The 21,779-nt window shown below is 41.7% G+C and overlaps 1 protein-coding gene across 1 annotated transcript; it reads left to right on the top strand.

Moving 5' to 3' along the window:
* Positions 1-811: 811 nt before the first annotated feature.
* trim71 (tripartite motif containing 71, E3 ubiquitin protein ligase) lies at positions 812-18,450 on the top strand. The gene is made up of 4 exons (XM_079470084.1): positions 812-2,384; positions 13,356-13,523; positions 15,963-16,097; positions 16,264-18,450. Exons 1-4 carry the CDS (start codon positions 1,665-1,667, stop codon positions 17,713-17,715), a joined length of 2,475 nt encoding a protein of 824 aa, XP_079326210.1. The 5' UTR covers positions 812-1,664; the 3' UTR covers positions 17,716-18,450.
* Positions 18,451-21,779: the final 3,329 nt, after the last annotated feature.

Raw genomic sequence — 21,779 nt, 5'->3', positions numbered from 1 at the left:
TGCGCACAAAAGCCAGTTCTACATGTGGTAGCTATCTATTACACAAGGGGCCCTCAGAAGGGGCAGCAGCATCAATTACAAAGGACTGAAATTGATTTCATAGTTTCAGGTGTGTGGGGGGAATGAACGTGTACTGTTGAGAGATGATGGCTGTGAGAGATTTAAGTAATGACAGAAGTGAGGGAACACACAGGGGGTCTTCGTGTTCTAGGACACGGTTTATCAACCTCTTTTGTCCAATGTACCGCCACAGTCCTGTGACTCCTGTCAATAAACATCTTTTCATCAAACCGAGCAAGAAACGTGTTCGTCTGCTGATCATCCTTTAGGAACATGATCATAATAAATAAATGATATAATAAAAGTATACTGTAGGTATACAAAGACCAGACCTGGCAAGTTACGCGCATTTTCTGCTTTCGGTCATCCACGCAAATGCATAAAATAACACTCGCAGCACACCTCGCAAAAAAATAAAAAAGAAGTCCTAGGATTTAAAATCACTGTTCCGTAAGACATTTTTTAGAAGAAATAAATACGTTTACTTCATATTAATAGTTATTTGTAAATCGGTTGGGATAACCGGCTCTTGAAAAAAAACCTAATAAAAATCCAGCAATTTACTCGCATTATACAACGAATTTACAAAAACAAATTAATTTATTGTAAACAAAACCCCCAAAACATGTTCCCAGTCAAATATCGCCCCCTCGCAGAATATTATTGGTCGATTCCCTGCCCCTCCCCTCTCGTCCCTAAGGCCCCGCCCCTCCCGAGCGATCTCAGGCGGAAGCGCGCACGAACCTTTTTCAGTACGGACGCATTCGATTGACGATCACGCGCTGTTGAATTGTTCGCGCGAGCGTTATTCGCTATTAAAAATGAACGCGCATTAAAGAGCCGCGTTTGCGTTGCTACGAGACGAACATGGGCTGTGCGTGTCTTTCCCACCGGATGCGCAGCTGAATGCTCGGGAAAACCGCAACCCTGCATCGTTGCGTTAAGTGGAACCGTCGTAAGCTCGGACGGTTGCCGTATACTCTCCGCCAGACCGGACTGAGGGAAGTTAAAATGGGCTTTTTCGGCGTGAGACGCGTCACCTTAACGAGATCTTGAAGAACGCGTGCTAACGGGCTACATGGGACACGCTTTGAATAATTGAACCGCGTCCTGCACGAGAGCATAAGCCGCGTATCGAGAATAAAAGCGCGCAGATGGTCGACTGACGCGCGTTCATGGAAAACGGACATTTTTGCGTTTGGGAAGATAAAAAGTGACAGTGTTTGCCCCTCTCGTCATGCGGCGGTGGGGGAGGATCGGAGCAGGGACCTTGCAGCGGATTTCATGTTTCGCAACTATGTTAATGCCCCACACCGAGGGATTATAAGGCCTCGAAATGACACTTCGTTTCCAAATGGTTAAAGTGCACTAGAGAAGTTACAGTATAGTTTATTGCGTCATCGAAGATCCTTTAAATCGAGCTGCGCTAATGCAACCGCTGCATGCAAGTGAATATCGACAATAAAAACAGTGGCACCAAATTGCAAGTGGTAAACGCGGGATGTAGTAGACAGGCACGTTACAGCCTGTTCGATTTGCATCACCGTTGCTAAATTTATCAGGGAAACCTTTTCGCAAGCCGTCGTGTGTCTTAACGCATCTTTATGTCTGAAGTTATCCTGTGGTCCGCTGCGCAAATGGCGTCTTTTCCAGACTCCGATCTGCAAACATGTCCGCTGTGCAAGGAGCTATGCGGCTGCTCTGCTCCGATCTCCTCCAACTCATCTACCTCCTCCTCTTCCTCACAGACCTCCAGCTCGTCATCTACCTCATCCACCAGGAGACTGCACGTCCTGCCCTGTCTGCACGCCTTCTGCAGGCAATGCCTGGAGGGCCACCGGAACCCCTGTGACCCCCTGAAGCTCAGATGCCCCACCTGTGACCAAAAAGTATCATTATCCGAATCGGGCGTAGACGCCCTTCCCTCATCCAACTTCCTCTTCAGCAACCTGCTAGATGTGGTGGTTTCCGCTGAAGAGCAAGGCAAGAACGGGCGGTCTTCATCGGTGGTCCATCACGGTGGTCTTCTGAGACCCCAGCACCTCTCCGATCCTCAGTGCAGCTCTTGCGATGAGGGTAACTCCGCTACCTCGCACTGCCTGGACTGCCAGGAGTACCTCTGTGATAACTGCGTGCGGGCCCACCAAAGGGTTCGCCTCACCAAAGACCACTTCATCGAGGGGCTGATGGAGAGCATGCACCTGGCCAACCGCTCCGGCAACTCCAACACACCTGTGAACTTGTCTCAGTCCTTTCATAACAGCTTCGCGATGCTAAACGTTTTCCAGGAGAGGATGGACTTCTGCCAGAAACATGACAATGCGGTGAGTAGGATGAAAAATGCATGATAACTTGCCATAACGTCATGATGAGTTAGTTTTTTATAACGATTTGCAGAGAAAAACCAATAGAGAGCATCACAGATACAATGGGAATTGTATTGGTTTTGATAGAAACTGTTATAATATCTTTGCGTTTCATCTGGTAATGTGTTGGATTCTTTTTGTGGGATGTTGTCTGGTGGATGGGAACCAATGGAAATCGAGAGGCCCAAAACACTAAACGCACGACATTATTGAACTTTACAATTTCTTATAGGATCTAGTCATTTGCCTTTAAAAACATTATGTAGTTTTTTCAACAGAGTGGACTGCTACTGAAAGCTTGTGTGTTCAAATGATCATGTAAATTGGTGTTTAGTAGTCATAAGCCCAACACTGATACTGGAGCACAATACACTTTGGTGGCACTTTGGATTGGATTTACTTTGGATTTTTGGATACTTAACAGAAATTATTTTTATTACATACGTCTGCATAAACCTCACAGGTCCTGTAAAGCCAGAATTTTTAAATGGCCGGAAAAGCCTATTTTAGCTAAACAAGTTCAGGTGACACCAAAATATTCACATCTTATTTAAAGGAGAAGTTCACCCAAAAATCTACTTTGTGTGATTTTTTTTTTTTACTCCTCCACATGATGTTAAACATGTTTAGAGAACTTCCGCCGTCTTCGGAGCACTTATGAATATATTAAGGTGACATCTGAGAGATTTCCAGGCCTCCTCATAGACATCACGGTGTCAGTTTTGGATGCGCTCTGACTCGCAACGTGGGAGCGCAACTCTGTTTACAGAAGAAGTGCTCTCGTGAAGGCGCGCAATACACTGACAAGAAACGACCGCGTTGCGCTAGCTTCGATTGTGAAAGTGCATTTGTTCTCATGACTGGTCGTGTCATTACGTTAGCTTACGTTACGAAACTGCATTCGCTGCCCTGGCCCAATTGCAATGCACGCTAAACTAGAGTGTTTTCATTAATGAGAGGGGACTACAACAGCACAAATTCCCGGAGCGCGGTTGTCTTCAGCGATTAAAAACATCTGCGCTCAGAATGCAATACGACCTGTTTGTCATGCTTTTATAATGGTGTCGGTGAGTGTTTTTAATAAATACCCTTGGCTGACTTCTGTTTGCTTGTTGCGTGTTTTTTATGTCGTTAGGAGGCGAGTGGGTTTATGTGTTCTAAAATATCTATATAAAGTACGAATAATACGCATTTATAAGATCATTCAGTTTTAGAAATGCGAAGAACCCAACGTGTTTTGTTATGATGCCAGGCAAACGACCGAAAGCAACGTAAGGATTGGCGTATCATGCGTGCACACAATTGGGCTTTGGCGTATGCATTACACACAACCGGAAAGCTTAAAATCGTGTTATGTATATGCAGATCGGGGAGATCAAGTTGGATGCTCACTGAGGGTCTATAGAAACCTATGACATCACTTCCCAGAATCCACCTGGGAGAGCAGTGGGATTCTCAATCACAGTCTACATCTCGCTCTTTCTCTGTCCTGATGGAGTCCATTGGTTTAAGTAAACAGATCTAGCCATTAGATGCTTTTTACATTCCTGCTACTCCGTGAGGAAAGCTGTGTGCGTGTGTTGGAGGTCAAGAAACCCTCCTGATGAAAGGTCAAACAGTATGATGATCTCTCTTTCTCGGAACAAACAATGAGACGTTCGGCTGAACATTCGTGACTAACAGCCTCAGTCACCATACACTTTCCTTGTATGAACTGTATATAGTGACTCACTGTAGTTCCCATCATCCTGGCGTTTTTGTTTAATGCAGGGAAGTTTAGGCAAATACAAGTAAAGTAAATGTAAGTAAAAATGACAGAAAATTAGCTTTTGGATTAAACATGGCTTTAATGAACAATTAGCAATTGGGCAATTCCAACATTATGAATGTGATTTATTTATTTTTTTTCACTCAAAATTTGAAATGAAAATTCTCCGATATATTCAATCATGTGTTTATATTTTCCTTAACCCCTATTGATGGAGTTTGAAACTTTGCCCAAATTTTCTATTGTGAAATAGAAAAATCCATGCTTCATGGATGTGACCAAAAAGACAACATACTTTGTAGGATTTCTGTTAATTAAAATGCACAAATTTCCAATAATACCCAACAGATGAAGAAGGGATGGCTCTTGGTTTTTTTTATTTTCATGTGCCCATTTTTAGGAATTTGGACCGTTATATGGATGTGACAATTCACTCAACTGACTATGGAAAACAATGTTTTAAAAACCTCACATGGTTATTTAAACCATCAAATACTGACATCTGACCAATATGGCGAAAACCTTTTTTCATTTGAAGGGTCACATTTGCTTGGAATTGCCCTTCTGTTTTTGTTTCTTAATTTTGTAATGTTCTGCATTCTAAATGTCAGTTACCCCATGATGCACGTACTAGAAAAGCATAATATCCAAAAGCTTGCTGCCTCTTGCCTTGGGGTCTGGCTTGGGTTAGGGGTCTTCACAAACTGCCAGTATAGATTCTATGTGAGATTAGTTGGGTCAATGAAGGACCATAGAAAGTAGCCCTGACCCAGCTGTCTCTCATGAGCTATCCATCTTTTTCTGTGACAGTACTGCAGAGTTCTTTTTTTCTTTTAGTTCATTTTCCAACTCTGAGCTGTTGCTTTGACAGATGGAGATATTGATTAGCTGGACATTGTCCCTTTAACTTAATATCTTCCTTTTATTCGACTTCGAGCTGATATGATGTAAGGCTATGTTTGCAAAGAATTGTGTCAGTCGTCAGTTTTTTGATTAGATTAGATGATTAGATTCAACTTTATTGTCATTACACATATACAAGTACAGTGTAACGAAATGTAGTTAGGTCTTACCAGAAGTGCAATTAGCAAGTGCAGGATATACAGTTAGAATAAATACAGAATACAATATGGGAGAATATAATACAGTGGCCAGGTTTATCCTAGTCTTCTAGTATAGTTTACTACTATAACTATGGTTATTGCAGTAATTTACTTTATTTGTGGTTACCATGGTTTAACTATAGGTTTTATTTGCCAACTGACCGGTTCTATCTTGGCTAAAACAAGTTGGCGTGAGACCATCATGTTGCACGTGCAACGTACGTTAAACAAGTTACGCAACAGGCCATTGTCGTGGTCTTTGGTCGCTCTTAGAACTTTTTCATGGTATGTATCTGTCTTCGGCAGGGGGTCTTTCATGAATGCAGGCCAGAAGAGCTGTTCAGTGTGTGTTTTACAGCCTGTCTCTGGAACTCCATTACCCTGCGACTCTCTTTGGTTTAACCATGTTCATATGCACTCATCTCGCGGCTTTGATATAGAATATGCCGGTCCACACTTAAAACAAACTCGGCTCTTAAGGAGCCGAGACGCAGGCCATCTGGAGGAGAGAGAAGCTTTCTGGGGTTAAGTGGAGTTTGCCGAGAGGGTTTTCCTCCGGTTGAGGCGACGTCCGAGAGGAATGTGAACATGTCAGCACATCATACACCAGATCTCTCGCTGATACAAAGCCCAGCCGTCTGGTAGACTCCAAATGATTGTCCATATGTGCTAAAAACGCTGAAAAATTTCAATTCCGTTATTAACTGAACAGGCTTTAAACAGGGTTTTAACTTTGCTTACTGCATTCCTTTCTCCCCCAAGCGTTTGTAAATGTGTGTCTGGCCTGTAGCTGTAAAGCAGGGTACGGTGCCGTAGGAACACATGTCTGAACATTTAATGCTGTTGGAAGAAGAAAGGCAGATGTAGTCAGTCAGGATGGAGAAAGAGTGTGCACTCGGTAGGGCCACAGTGGAAACTTTTACGGTTTCCACCAGTACGAATACTCCGATCCAAGTTTTACCAGACGTTCGTCTCCATCGTCTAGACTTGGATTGTTTTGTTTCAGGTCTCAGCAGCTAGATTTTGATTACCAAAATTGAACAGGAAGTCATTTGTCATGCTTGAAACAGAGAAAACAAACAGGCCATTTGGTGTCATGGGCATTCAATCCTAGACAATGGATCAGTTTTGAAAAAAATTAAGAAATATGTCCGTTCTGTTCATAGTACACATTAAGTCAATACAGTTCACCTTTAAATGGTCTATAAAAGCTTTTTTGTAATGATTAATTAATAATGTTTGTTCCACCTTTAAAATAATACAAAACTGTTGTTCTAAATCTGTATCCTATTTTTTCTTTCTGTGGAACACAATAGAAGATATTTTGAGAAATGTGTCCGTGGTTAGTCTAGTGAAAGAGTGTGAGTAAGTGATGAAAGAATTTTCATTTTTGGGTGAACATATTGATGACCTGCTGGCGGGTCTACATGTTCCTCTTTACCCCCTTATATGCTGACGTTAGATCTGTATGAGCTGATATACAGCAGCATGCAGCAGTTGTGCATTGTGGGCAGTTCAGCCTCTCTCCAAGTGTGACTTCATCAGAACTGCTGAACCTTCACCTCTGACATTTTTACACATGTATGTGTGTGTGTTCGGCATAGCGGCTCTCCAGATGGAGATCCTCTCCTCCACACAAAGAGCATTATCACATGGAAATGCTTGTGGAATTTTCTATAAGAAACATGTGTCTGGTATGAGATGGATACCATGTTTTGAGGTGATGATGGGTTTAGAAGCTTGTCTTGTTGTGTTCTTCCTCCTCCTGATGCTGATCATCAAAAGAGACAAAAGGTGTCTGTCTTTATTGTCTACCGTCAGTTTAAAGTTTGGTCTGGCTGAAGAAATGTAGTTTTATGTAGGCTAGAGGGGGTCTGTTCAGTTTTATAAGGTGGTTTAACAACAGTCAATGAAACGATTTGCTTTCAGGAAGGTTTTTAATGTGCTGAAACCACAGGTGCTTATTGTGCATATATTGTGTTTTTAATACACAAAGCTGTGGAAAAAAGTTAATATTTTGAGGTCATCACCTGCTGAGAAACAAAACAAGCACAGCATGTCTGTACAAACTCATTCACGCTTCACGAAACTCTCAAACACGTGTGCGTGCAGAAGTCCTGTGTGTCAGGGGCCCAGCTGATTTTGTTTTTGCCTCTTCATGAACAGCCAATAAGATTGTTAGAACGGGCAGGCACCTCCCCCAGCGGCTGGATGCTACAGAGCCATGTGGTTGTGTGTTGAGAAAAACGTTCGAGTACATTTTGACCGTGTGTGTTGTGGGAAAAGAGAGAACCTCAGTGTTGTGTGACTTCCTGGCGGAAAGTTCATAGTACTTATATTATTGTGACTGTGTGCTTGGCAAACAAAGTTTGCCCGGCTTTGTTTATTTTAAAGCATCTGATGTGGCTATCATTCTAGATTAACGTATTGTCGATTGACTAGAGCTGCAAATAGGCACAAATAGTGAAGGCACAATCTGGTCCGCATTGGGATTTCTGATGCTTTGTGAGGCATAAAGTTTGACAGACTCCACAATGAATTGGTCTCTTATTTTGCTGCGGTAATATGGCATCACTTAAAAAAGGATGTTTCACATCAAGCTAGCCCTCTGTTATGCCTTACTGACCAAAGTGAACCCATGTGCTCATCTGCACAAGCTTGTGGCGTTCAGAATCCGGTCAGAACCGATAAGCTGATCTTGCCCTGCAGCTAAAAGCTCAAGCAGTTGCGTTATAATTACTCTTATTTAAACCATCTAAACCTGGTAAAGGAATAGTTCACCCCATTACTCACCCGCCGCCATCCTACGTGTATGTGACCTTTTTCTTCAGATAAACCAGAGTGACCAATCATAGCTTTGTAATGCTAATGTAAAGCACCATCGTTTTTGAAGCTCCAAAAGTGCATAATTCATCATAAGTCATTCTTTCCAGGACAAGGAGCTTCATACAAGTTTTCGTTTACAAACAATGGGCCTCATTCATGAAACACGAACGATTTTTTGTGTAAATGTTAGTTAGTCATTTTGTCATTTTCAGATTCATGAAAATATTACGAAATAATAAGATAGAAATGAACACTTGGTCCATACCACGTGTAAATTGTGCGTAAAGCTGCACGTAACGTTCTGTATTCTTTTAGACAAACTGACTACACCACATTTTGATGCATCATGATGATATTTCACGAGATCTTTTGCCCTGTCTTTTATCATTTTAGCTGGTGGACACAGTTGAATCGATTCATTTATTGGTAAGCACGTAGCCTATTAGTCTCTTATGCATTCATGCAATATAATGTAGCTAAATCAAGAGGATTCCAGCATTCCTAGATGCTGTATGTAATTTGCACAGCTGTGATTCATATGCGGGGATTACGTTTATTGTGAGTGAGCGTGCCTCTGTTTTACGCGTAAATTACTCGGATTTACTCCTATATTTACGAATGTTTCATCAATGAGGCCCATTGACTAGAAGACGCTTAAAAACCGGTATACCTAGAATGGCATTAGGATGAGTAAACTATGGGGAACCCAGCTTCCGTGGGTTCCCTTTTCACTGTTTCACTGTGACCGGCCATTCCCACAGAATGCATCTTTCTATGCCACTACTGTATCATCATATTTCTATATAAACATCCGCTTAATGGACTCGTTTGGACGTTCGCGCGTCTCTCGCGCATGATCGGTAACGCTTACATATTCCGCGCAGTTAACAGCAGATGACTTTAACACAGGATTAAATATTATGAATGCAAGCTACCTTTGCGTGATATTCAGTTGTCTAGAAGTCTAAATGTTGCAGTTATTATAGGGGAAGGGGATTGTTTACATTGTGTAGTTCCAAGACTGCAACTGTCATGCATACTGAATCCTTCACTTTATCATGAGTTCAACCTCTTTATAAACGGCATCATTTTGTGGGTTTTGCTTACCTATATAACACTAGTGTGGCATGTGTCTATAATATCCACTCACCATGACGGTATAAAAGGGCATTTTAAGTCAATCAACTGCAGTATTTCCTCTGTCAATCAGTATAAAATGTGGTAAAAAATACCTTCATGTACCGGAAACCGGTATAAATCTGGAAAATACACTTATATAAAGTTATGGTCATACCACCCAGCACTAGTGTGTATTGGGTTTTGCGCAGTCACTGTTTTACAATGCTGTTCTAATAGAGATGTAATGATATCATCAATATAGTGTTATCGCAATAGCAAAATGGAGAATGTTCGAAATGTTACCTTGGGATTTTTTTAGGTCATTTGACCCCTCATACTATAATCATAACTGTTGGGGTATGAGTTAGAGGATGCTTATTGCACGTTTCCAAGTCATCATTTGTCTTTTTAAACATTGCAATAAATAGCAAACCGTGGACCCACAGGCACAACAAGAGGCTTGAGTAAATGTGAAATTGCCTCAATAATTCTTGGGTCCCACTATTTATCAACCACCAGGTTGAAGATTCTGAGTCTGAATGCTTTGGAAAGTTCAAGCAGGGGTAAGGAAGGCTAAAAGAGCCCTGATGTGTGATAAGCGAATGGACAGGCAAGAAAGAAACGCTGGCACTTCATCAAAGATTTATACCGTCCGTCATAGCAGTTTCTTTAGAGAAGACATTAACATGAAAGTCAAGGAAGCTTGGGTCCGTTTTGCATGCTGGGGAAGAAATTCATCTGCTGCAAAGCCTGAGAGAAAATTGTCATGCCAAAAAAGCCCAAGATTGTAAGCAAATGAAAGATGCAAAATTTGTATTGTATTTGGTTATGCATCACTATTATGCCTTATGCATAGAGACTAACAAACACATCATTGTAATGGTGTTGGGATCTTATTTATGACACTAACATGGTTCATAGAGTTCCTAGAGATGAGAAACAGCGTGTTTTTTATGGTACCGTCAGGTTTATTACGACTCAGCTCGGTACAGTTCGCTTCACTTCGAGTCAGTTTGCTTTTCCACAGCAGTTTAGTACCGCTTCAACGTGGGTGGGGTTTATACATTTATTGTCTTGGTGGCGCCGCCTTTACTGCCGTAACATAATTGTGAACGTGACAAACACACGTGTAGAATGGCAGAAAAACGAATTACTGCTAAAAATACCGTAGGGTTTGGGTAATCTTATAGCAAAGAGCAGACGGCGACAAGTATCTTTTGTTATTTTGACCCGTTTCGTTGTATAACTGTAAACAGAAACAAATAAACGTATAAATGTAAATAGAAACTATAATTGTATTTGATATTTGGGAGAAATATTGTAAGTAGTTCACAGAATAGAACAAAAATAATAATTTTACCTAAATACATGAAATTGTCTCTTCATTTTCTGTAGCTGTATGGTTTTGTTGGCGGTGTGATTAGCTACGGTTGAACACGCTACATACCAACTGCACGAAAATGATGGGTGGTTAGTCAAAGTTCAGTCTGTTTTCCCCTTCCTCTGTGGGGGGCTTCCTGCTTATTCCCGTCACTCCGGAAGGCCGTCACTTCCCGGGCCCCGCTGCCATGTGACCTCTGCTCACACAAGAGCGGTTGTAGCATCTGGCCCGCAGAGAGGGGACTCGCTTTTACTAGCAGGTAACTCGAGTGGAATCACGACTATAGATGTACGCGCAGCTGGCGGAGTCGTAGCGCCGAGCGAGATATAATAAGCGTTTGATCTGGTCTTTGGTAAAACCATTAAGGTATGAGAAGGCGACCTGGTGGGGTTTAACAGTGAAAACTGTACTTGACACTGAGCTTGACTCTGAGGTAGCGGGAGATTTTTTTTGGGCGCAGATGGACTTAAGCTACTTAAAAGGTTTTTAATCGTTCATCTCTGGTAGGGTTATCACAAGCATGAATTGTTGGCTGATGTTTGATTCTGTCACGTAAATAACATCTTGCACAAGTTATTGACTGCGTGTAGCTTTATACATCATTTGCAGAAACAAATCGTAATAAATGCATGCAGAAAAAACAGAACAAATCAAACTGTAGTTTTTTGCAAGTAATATTAACATGAAAAAGTTGCAAGAAATCATTTAAGTGTCTAAGAAAAAATTGGGAATTATTCCAATTATCCTCTTTCAAAGTTTACATCTTCCGGGGGGCGGATTCACAAAACAAAAAAATCTTCTTTGCGCTAGATTGATTTATAACACAAGACAATATTTGAGAACTTCTTAAATACAACAATCTTATGAGCTTCCTATAGTTTATCTTAAGACCAATCTTATATTTTGTCATGAGAACAGTTTTGTACTGAGGGTTGTGGTTGTTTATGTCCACCATTAGTAATTGCAAATGGGGAAAAAGGAATATTATCATTTATTTTTACTATGTTAAAATAGAAGAATTTTATTTATTTAAACATGCAAACAGCAGCATAAAGAAAAGATCAACAACAGCACCTGCATTCACGTATGATCACATTTTCATGAACCTGCAGCGTTTTGGACAATAGAGATAAACTCAAATAATATATATCATAAAATAAAATAAACAGGCAAGAAAACCAATTAAATAATTAACAAATGACAAAACGAAAACACAGAAGAATCGGCAAATTTCATAAAATAAAAATCGCAGGCCTACCTCAATTTAAAGCGTTGGGTTTTTATTTATTAAGTTACATGTTTACGTGATGTGGGGACAGTCTGGAGCCTGCTGATGGTTAGACCCGCGGCAGAAAGCACTCTTTCAGATGGCACGGATGTCCCGGGAATGCAGAGATAACGGCTCTGGAAGCGCGTTTCATTTACTTTCCACCAGCCAGGATTATTAGGATTTGCCACATAAATGTGTCTTAGCTAAACGTATATAAATTTGATCTCCTATACCCGTGCAAAATCCCAACATTATTTATTACTTATTCATATTTGACATTCGTATTGTTACGTTATGTCTAAAAGTAAGCAGGGAAACCACGGGTTGTGCCGGTTTCTCCTCCTTTCCAAAGCGCACGGGAGGCTGCCGATGCTATATATTATATTATATAATACAAATATATAATACAAAAAGGTGAATTACAATAATTGATTACATTTCGGAACGTTTGAATTTAAAACCTTTTTAAAAATGTTAATGATATATTATTGAACGGCTATATGTGACTTTAAAGGGTGCACGGTAGTTTGTCGTCTAATTTTATCTGTTCATCCTTTTTTTAGACGTTTTCATTCACGTTCATCCAAATGTATTCTTACTGAAAAAATCATATTAAACATCTTTTTAGTTTCATTTTTTGAAACCCATGTCCGCGTCATGAACATATCTATAGAAGCTGACATGGCCTTAAAACAGAAAATAATCACTGTTGTCAAGTCAATGTTCTTTTATGCTTTGATTGATGGACGTTTCCTGTTTGAGCGACGTATCAAAATACATTTAAAGAAACAATGAAAAGACTTTTAAAGGGGTGAGGAGAGTGATGGAACAATAGACCTCAAGCAATCCGTCAGCAGACTGTCAGAGCACAGGAAACTGACGGCTCTCACATCATTTCCTCTGGCAAGTCATTGAATAGATTCCACATTGTGTTTTGTGTCATGGTCCAGATTTAAGACATTCTGTTGGTTGCAAAATCAAAACTGTTGCTGAATAATGGAACAATGCAGGCCGACTCGGATGAAAGTGGCTTTAAAGTGCACTTAAAAGGGAATAGTAATTGTAGCCAACATTGTTATCTCTTCCACAACACAAGTTTATAAAAGGTTTGCTTATTAGATCTCACAGGAGTGTAATAAATGTTCTCTGTCTGAACTGGATGTGTGCATATGGTTTTATTGGAACATATGTGATAAACACATCTCCCTCGTACATCATACTGTAAACATTTATAGTCTTGGCAGTTGACCAACGTAACTATTTATGAGTTTTACATCGCACAGTCATTTTAGCACAAGTGACATTTGCCCTTAACGGACACCGACTGCCACTCATCTGTGTCTGCCTCTTAATGCTGCTCATGAAAAACCTGTTTTAGTTTCTTCGCTGTAAGGGTCTGCGTTGTAAGTTCATATTTGCAAATCAATCGATTTCACACTCTTTCTCTCACTTTCATTAACAGGTGCTGCGTTTTTACTGCGACAGCTGCGCCGTGCCGATCTGCAGGGAGTGCAGCGTGGGCAGACACGCGGGTCACAGTTTCACCTACCTGCAGGACGCCCTGCAGGACTCCAGAGCTCTGACCATCCAGCTGCTCGCAGACGCACAGCAGGGCAGACAGGCCGTGCAGGTTTGTGAACATCTTGGGTCTTTTTTCCCCTCATGTGACCTGTTAACGCCTGCTATTAAGATCCGTCTCTGGTGGTCTGGTCATGTGCATTTCAGATGGGTCACCGGTGATCACATGAAATACAGATTTAGTGGAGATTTTCTTTGCATTAAATGATAGTTCGTCCAAAACGTGAAAACTCAACCTTTAGTCATTTCAAACCTGTATGACTTCATTTCTTCCTGCAGAACACAAAAGAAGATATTTTGAAGAATGTTCACGATAAAACGATGGCGGCACCCATTCCCTTCTATTGTACGAACTCAATGGGTCGTTTGGTGACCAACATTCTTTAAAATATATTCTTGTTTTGTACTTCCACCTCGCTATGTTTAGCTGGTATTACAAGCGTATAATATAATATAATATTTATACATGGAGGTATAGAAGTTGCTGTGCCTATCACCTATATAAACATGCGCCTCTGCGTAGGGTCCTGATCTCTGCTTTGTCAAAGCCAAAGGTTTAGAACTCTGCAGAAATGTGCTTCCATTAGCATCACTGTGCGTGCTCACCCCCACTCAGCCTGAATGAAGAGAATAGATACAGAAGGAGAGGGGGTGGCCCAGTGCTCGCTTACTGCCTCTATTCAACCCTTTGATGGCCCTAGCGGGGCGGATCATTAGTCGCACACAGAGGAAATGTTTCCATCTCTGTCACTCTTTAAAGAGGAACCACGAGCGAAGGGTGGGGGTTGAAAGAGCCCCCATTAGGGCCGTTCAGATCCATCCTTCTCCAGTGACACAAGGCCGGTTGGCAAGGAAACCAGGAGTGAATTTGAAAGTGTAAAGCACAAGAGATTGGTTTCATTTAGAGGAGGGCACTATAGAAAATGAATTCCAATGGGAGTTCATGCCCCTGAGCCCCGATTACATTTGAATAAGCCCCCAACCTTCTTCACGCATGAGCAGCCGCTACTGTTTGTGTCTGGCCTTACAACATTGCACACCCGTTTACGCAGAATTTAGCAAGTTTGGTAAATATTTTTGTTTAAATTGTATGCAAACGTGCAACTTAAATGTACTATTTCCAAGCTATCGGATGCAGTCGAAATTTGTTGAGGTCATATGACAAGATCACTGGATTTTGTTTGACAAAATACTGTACACTATATACTATATTTTATTGAAAAATACGATACATTAAGTTACACGCAAGCGACGAGTTTACGCATTACTTTACGCATCGGGACCTCTCCTAAAGCTCCATCATGTTCGGCCCTGTCACATCAACTGAATGATGCCGACCTGCGCTTTAATGCATTCGATTGGCTGGGTGTCCCAATATGTCTCTAATCCTGTTACTGGATGGTGTTAAATGAGAAGCCTATAAGCGTTTATGGGTCTGAAAGCGCACGCAGAGTTGGAACAATGCTGAAGGCCCGGGGCCATAATCTCTATTCTGAAAGCGCCCTGTTTGAGAAGGGCACGCTCTGTAAATGAGCCTCTGGCAGTGTAGGTTTTCGTAACGCTGTATAATCTCATTTACTACATTTATGACGGTCATTTGCAGCTGCCTTTTCTGTTTGCCCGGTTCCCATATCTGACTGTCGATTGGCCTGCTTTCTGTGATTGACAGCTTAATTATACAGAAGAGTTGTTGTGATTTTGATGTTAGGATGGATATTTGCAGGGAGAAGTAGTGAATTTCCATGATGATTGTCTTCATGGGGATTAAATTGTGCCCTGAAATGAATATTTATAACGGTTACATTTGTGAGTGTCTATGACTTTCTACGTGTTGATGGTGCTAGTAGACCTCTTAGACTAGGTTTTTATACTAAATTATTCTTTTCTACAGTGTTTTCCTAAATAGTGACTCTTTCACCCTAGGTCATGTGACCAATTCTTCTGCTATTTTGCTGCCATTGTCAGCGTTTCAGGTGCCATCACTGATTCAATTTTGTTTGATCAGTCAGCCATAACATTCAAAGGGTGACAGAAGAGGCATGGAGGCTAAAACGCTTTTCATTTAAATAGTTCCTAATGACATGGAAGCAGCCGAGTTTCCTGGTTTCAGGACACTTCAGGGAAGGCAGATTTTGGTTTGTATGGAGAATTTTCAATGGGTTGGTGGACGGTTTTGATGCTAGCTGGCATGCGTGGGGCTGTGATCAATCCAATCTGCTGTTTAAGCAGATGTTAGGGGGCAGGGCACCACAGATTGACCTTTATCCCTTCTTTGTGACACCTCACAATGGACGCCCTCGCGCTTTCCTGCATCCTTTCAAATTAAGACATTTTAGTTGTTTTGATTGTCGGAAAAGGTTGTTGTCTTCATTCTTGTAACATTACAGCTTTAATTTTTTTGAAGAATTGCTAAATCTCTGAAATGCTAATTTAGCATGGTTAACGGACGAGTATGCATTCTGACTAATTCACAATTCTTGAAATCTTTCAGCTGAGTATCGAGAAAGCACAGGCCATTGCTGAGCAGGTGGAGCTAAAGGCCAAGGTTGTGCAGTCAGAGGTGAAGACGATCACTCTCCGACATAAGAAAGCTCTAGAGGAACGGGAGTGTGAACTGCTCTGGAAGGTAAACAAACACAAGTACATGCTAAAAATAAGGTTTCAAGTAGGGCAATTTGCTGTGTTCGAATTTCACACTTGATACTGAAGTATACCAAAGCATTCTTTCGTTTCTGTAGTGCCAACTCCACCATTTTTGGTTGAATAAAGACGTCTTTTGGTTTCCTACACAGGTGGAAAAGATCAGACAGGTGAAGGCTAAATCACTTTACCTGCAGGTTGAGAAACTACACCAGAATCTCACCAAGTTGGATAGCACAATCACCACAGTGACACAGGTACTAGAAGAGGGCCGGAGCATAGACATCCTGCTAGCGCGCGAGCACATGTTAAATCAACTGCAGGAGCTCAAATCCCTGCGCTGCATCCTGCAGCCCCAGGAAGACGACCGCATCATGTTTACTCCACCGGATCAGGCTCTCCTGATCGCCATTAAGTCTATGGGCCTCATCAGCAGTGGAGCCTTCGGCACAGCTTCAAAAGCTCACGGCGAAGGCCTCAAAAGAGCGCTGCAGGGAAAGCTGGCATCCTTTACCGTTGTCGGGTACGATCACGACGGTGAGCCCCGCATGTCTGGCGGTGACTGCGTGTCTGTTGTGCTCATGAGTCCGGATGGTAATCTCTTCAGCGCCGATGTTTCTGACCACCAAGATGGAACGTACACGGTCAGCTATCTTCCCAAGAGCGAGGGGGAGCATTTGCTTTCTGTGCTCATATGTAATCAGCACATCGAGGGAAGTCCCTTCAAGGTGATGGTCAAGTCTGGTCGCAGTTACGGAGGGGTTTGCTTGCCCATCTCTACGTTTGGAGGAGAGGGTGACGGGGATGGGCAACTGTGTAGACCTTGGGGCATCTGCGTGGATAAGGAAGGCTACGTTGTGGTGGCTGACAGAAGCAACAACCGAGTGCAGATCTTCAAACCGTGCGGCACATTCCACCACAAGTTTGGCACTTTGGGCTCTCGTCCGGGTCAGTTCGACCGGCCTGCGGGGGTTGCCTGCGACAGCCAGAGAAGAATCATTGTGGCGGATAAGGACAATCACCGCATCCAGATCTTCACCTTCGATGGGCAGTTTCTTCTCAAATTCGGCGAGAAGGGCACCAAAAACGGGCAGTTCAACTACCCATGGGATGTAGCCGTCAACTCCGAGGGGAAGATCCTGGTTTCGGATACGCGCAACCACCGCGTGCAACTCTTCGGGCCTGATGGGACATTCCTCAACAAATATGGCTTTGAGGGTGCCCTCTGGAAACATTTCGATTCGCCGCGTGGTGTGGCCTTCAATCAGGAAGGCCATCTCGTGGTGACGGATTTCAACAATCATCGGCTGCTTGTCATCAGGCCCGACTGCCAGTCGGCTCGCTTCCTCGGGTCCGAGGGGACGGGAGACGGTCAGTTCTTGCGCCCGCAAGGCGTAGCCGTGGACCAGGAGGATCGAATTATCGTCGCTGACTCACGCAACCATCGCATTCAGGTGTTTGAACCCAACGGCAACTTTTTATGCAAGTTTGGGACTCACGGAAGTGGCTTCGGGCAGATGGACCGCCCCTCGGGTATAGCGGTTACCCCTGATGGAATGATCGTTGCTGTGGACTTTGGGAATAACCGAATCCTCATGTTCTGACCTTTAAGGTTTAAGACAGAACTGTAGATGTAGACGAATGGAAAAGAAGGTTTTGCACATCTATCAGGAGCAAATGCAGTTTAATGATATTAAGGTGACTTAAGACGACACTGTCTTGCTTTGTACGATTCTCACTGATGGCCTACCACCAAATGCTTGTTTGGTTTCGGCTGCGCGCTGAAAGGGTTTTGCTCATGGTATGTGTCTTCAAATCGTTCTTTTTCTTTTTTGTTTCTCAGGGAATTTCTTGCATTCTTGAAATATTTTCTCTCTGCATTACACCTACCTCATCTAGCTTATGTATGAATGTACTTGCGTTTGTGCAAAGACCTAGTCCGTGAAGTTTTATAAAAAAAATGTCTACCTCAGTGTTGTTTTTTCATAGAATGTGAGGACAGGACAATTGAAAACAAATGAAGCAATGTTTGGTTATTTGCACAGTTCGCACAATATTTACCTGATTGTTACTGTGCACAGAACGCAAGTGAAATCCCTGAATGTTTCTCAAAAAAGAGCCGTGTGTTTTGGCAGGAACATTAGGATAAGGTTTTGATATATCTACTGCTATGTCCTTTGGAATTCTCATGTATATTTTAAATCGGACATTTATTGTGTACCTCATCTTAATAACCTCTTACCTCATTTACCGTACTTTACCTCTGGGTCCGTGAGCCTCATTACACTTTTACCTCACTTTACGGTCATGTCCATTTGAATGTTATGCAATTGGAAGCAATTACCAAAAATGTATGTTATGGATGGAAAATCATTAGAATGTAGCTATTTCAAAGTTCCCTCATGATGTAATCGAGACGTTTGCTCTGGCAAATGCAAAAACAAATACCCATGATTATTTAAAATGTGTTGTGAGGGGAAAACGTTTTATTATTAAAGATGATCTTTTTGGGGGGGTGGGGCATACAGACAGAATGTAGACACTAAAATCAAAGTGAAAAAATGAGTAGGCCATTATCTTAGTGTTTGTTGTTTTTCTCCCGGATGATTTTCTTAAAGTAAAAACCGTATAGGCACATGACTAATACAGTTGGGAAAACAAGGATATAATCCAGTTTCACAAAGATTTTTTTGATTATATTATTATATATATTACCTCTTAATTGTTTTCTTTAAAGATGTCTAAAAATTTGACGTGTATATATATACATATATATATATATATATACACACACACACACAGGCTCCAGACTTTTACACGAGCTTGCTTTGTTAGTGTCATTACAAACAGCTGCATTAGATCACAATTTGGTTTGTTGCTCTATTGATTTAAATGGACACAGGAAGCATTGCAGGCCGTAAAAAAGGATCTCCAAGGAGACCATTCAGTGTAAGCGTAACATCATTTGAAAACACTGGGAATCAATTGAGCCCGGTTAAAAATTGGATAGTTTGTGCCTGACTTGCGAGCGTTGTAACCGTTTGAAAGTGATGTTTGTTCTGTGCTCAATTGATTAAAGGGAAACTGGAAGGAAAGCATTGGGGGGAGGAAAATGAGAATTTATAGCACTGAACAAAAGCACACGCGTTCCTCCCCACGCGCCGGATTGATCTAATGGTACTGTTTGTGACGGACGGGAAAGTCTGGTGCGATATGAATTTTTGGAAGTGGCATTGAGAATTACTAGTTGTACCACCTCAATGCCCTTGAGTTTGGTTCATACATGAACGTGATGACCGCTCGCATGATGCAGACTTTGAAACATTAGCACGTGGATGTGTAATGTTAAACACAGTTGGATTACTGAACATCAAGTTCAGCAGGAACGTTGGATGACATGTTTGCAAGTGATCGTAATGTTTCGTCTTGGCCTTGTTCCTATTGGCTGCAGCTGTCCTGTGTCCACTCGATCCAATCAAAAGTATTAATGTGCTTGCTTGTAGTTAGCCGTGCCTTTTTGTGACGCTTTAAATTTGAATCGAGTATCTTGCCAAAGGGTAAACTATAGGGAACGGACGCATGCCAAAAATTCTGATAGTCACAGTAGCGTTTCATTCTCATTTATTACGCAGATCACCATCTTTATTCTTAAATATATGACATTGTTATTATAAAAAGCATTTTGGTTGTGGATCATGGGGATATTTATGTTGCTTTTTAAAGAGACGTGGTAATTATGTAGTTTTGTTTATAAACGCATTATTAAAATGAACAGAAAGACGTTAGAGGACAGTTGTTCCACACGGAGACATCTGCCAGGCCTGTATCGATAGAAAGCTTATGCAATAAAGAACGAAAGATGTGCTGCTTCCACCTAAACACAGATCCGCTCTGTCTTACAGTATTACTATCGCATTCAATCTATTTTCCCCGCTCTCTTTAAGAGGGAACGTTCAAGTGTATATTTTTGCATGCTAAAATGGTCAGGTGGATGTCACATATGGATGTCGAGGGGAGGAGGTAAACAGACACTTTTATGATACACCAAAAAAGGTTTGCTGGCTTAGTGGTTGACTCAGATTGTACTCTTTAGCTTTACAGAGGAAGGTACCTCTTTGAGATCGATTCACATGCCTTGCCACAGCCGCAAACCCTTCTAAGCTTTAGCTTTTTGGAATCAGTACTGGGAAATCGCCAAAGACCTTCTTCAAATGAAACCGCGGTATGATGATGTATTTATGAAAATCTTTTTCACGTTTTCCCAGACATAGATGGTTCTTGTTTCTCAAAACGCCGTTGATGACTTTAAAGATAGTAAAACGCCTGCAGAAGATGATCTAATGCGTGTGCGGTGCAGATTGTTTACCACAGATTCGTATCTCCGTCTTATGTGCTGGTAGTGTTAGATTTGGTGAAGGAATCGGTTGTTTTACGGGTTGTGGTTTTCGGGGAAGATATAGTTTTGGTAAAAGCCACTCGAGCAGTGATTTTTTTTTTTCTTTTTTCTTTCGACAGAAATCGGACAAATCACTGATTTCAGAACTGATATGTCATCCAGATGATGTTGCTGTCTGTAAAATAGATTCAGCTCCGTTTAATAGAAAGATGCTGTTCTCACACTCGGTTTGTGTTTTTGAATTTACCATTGTGTACTACTATTTTGTTTCTCATTTTTTCATGTGTTTTTTGTTTTGTTTTTGGACCTCTGGTCACTAATTGTACGGGTTTGTCACCATGTCTGGTGTGTTCCAGCTTATGACCTCCTTACCGGGGGAAAAAACAGAAAAATGTAACAGTTCAGAATTGTATGGTCATAGACCCTTTTTATGATTGTATTATCGTATGGAAAGAATGTGTATACACACATTAAAACAACTCAGGTAGCTTTGTAGAGATTTGATTAAAATTCAATATTTGTTTTCCTACAGTTTGATAGTGAATCCTTTGTTAGTTTGTGTGTTATGATGGAAAGAAAATGCTGTCGTTGAATTCCACGGGATCCTTTTCAACCACTTAACAGTTAACAGTCAGGGAGGGGGTGAAGTCGTAACATTTATACCAGCATGTCTCGACCTCATGATATTCACACAGTCCTGACTTGATTTTATAGCTTTAACCTCGGAGGTAAATAAAACAGCTTGCCGTTTTCCTCTTACATTGAATTTGCGTCGTGTACTACGGTGAATGTGCTCAAATGTAATGGCTGCTACAGAATTCATTGCCTTGAGATGAATCAGAAATGCCTTAAAGCTCGAGAAATTGGTTTTCAAGAGCTTTCCGAGGCCAGTTGTTTATTTCATGAATGTAATTGAGGCGACAAAACGATTAGACCAGTGTCCCTGGCACTGAAATTTGATATACATCGATATTTTTAATCTCTTAGAGTCACGGTGCTTGGCTGTGAGACAGGCTAAGCAAAGAGATGTGGAGGGAAATTCACCCCGAAGCACAGACCTGGCATCAGTTTTGCCTTTTAAAATATAACGATTAAAGCAGTATCAAAGTAACAACTCTGATGCCGGGTCGGTTGGAGAGGATGATGACTTGGGTGCCCCTCCAAGAGGCCCGTGACTCTCTCCATCTCTCTTTTATATCAGCACTCGGCAGCCCTTCATCCGTCACCCCCTCAACCAAAGCAACAGAACCGTCATGTTTTATTTTGAGGATA

Source organism: Barbatula barbatula (assembly GCF_947034865.1).
Source record: "Barbatula barbatula genome assembly, chromosome: 12".
In the NCBI taxonomy this organism is placed as follows: Eukaryota; Metazoa; Chordata; class Actinopteri; order Cypriniformes; family Nemacheilidae; genus Barbatula; species Barbatula barbatula.
The sequence above is the reverse complement of the archived record's forward strand: the minus strand, read 5'-3'. Positions and strand labels throughout refer to the sequence as shown.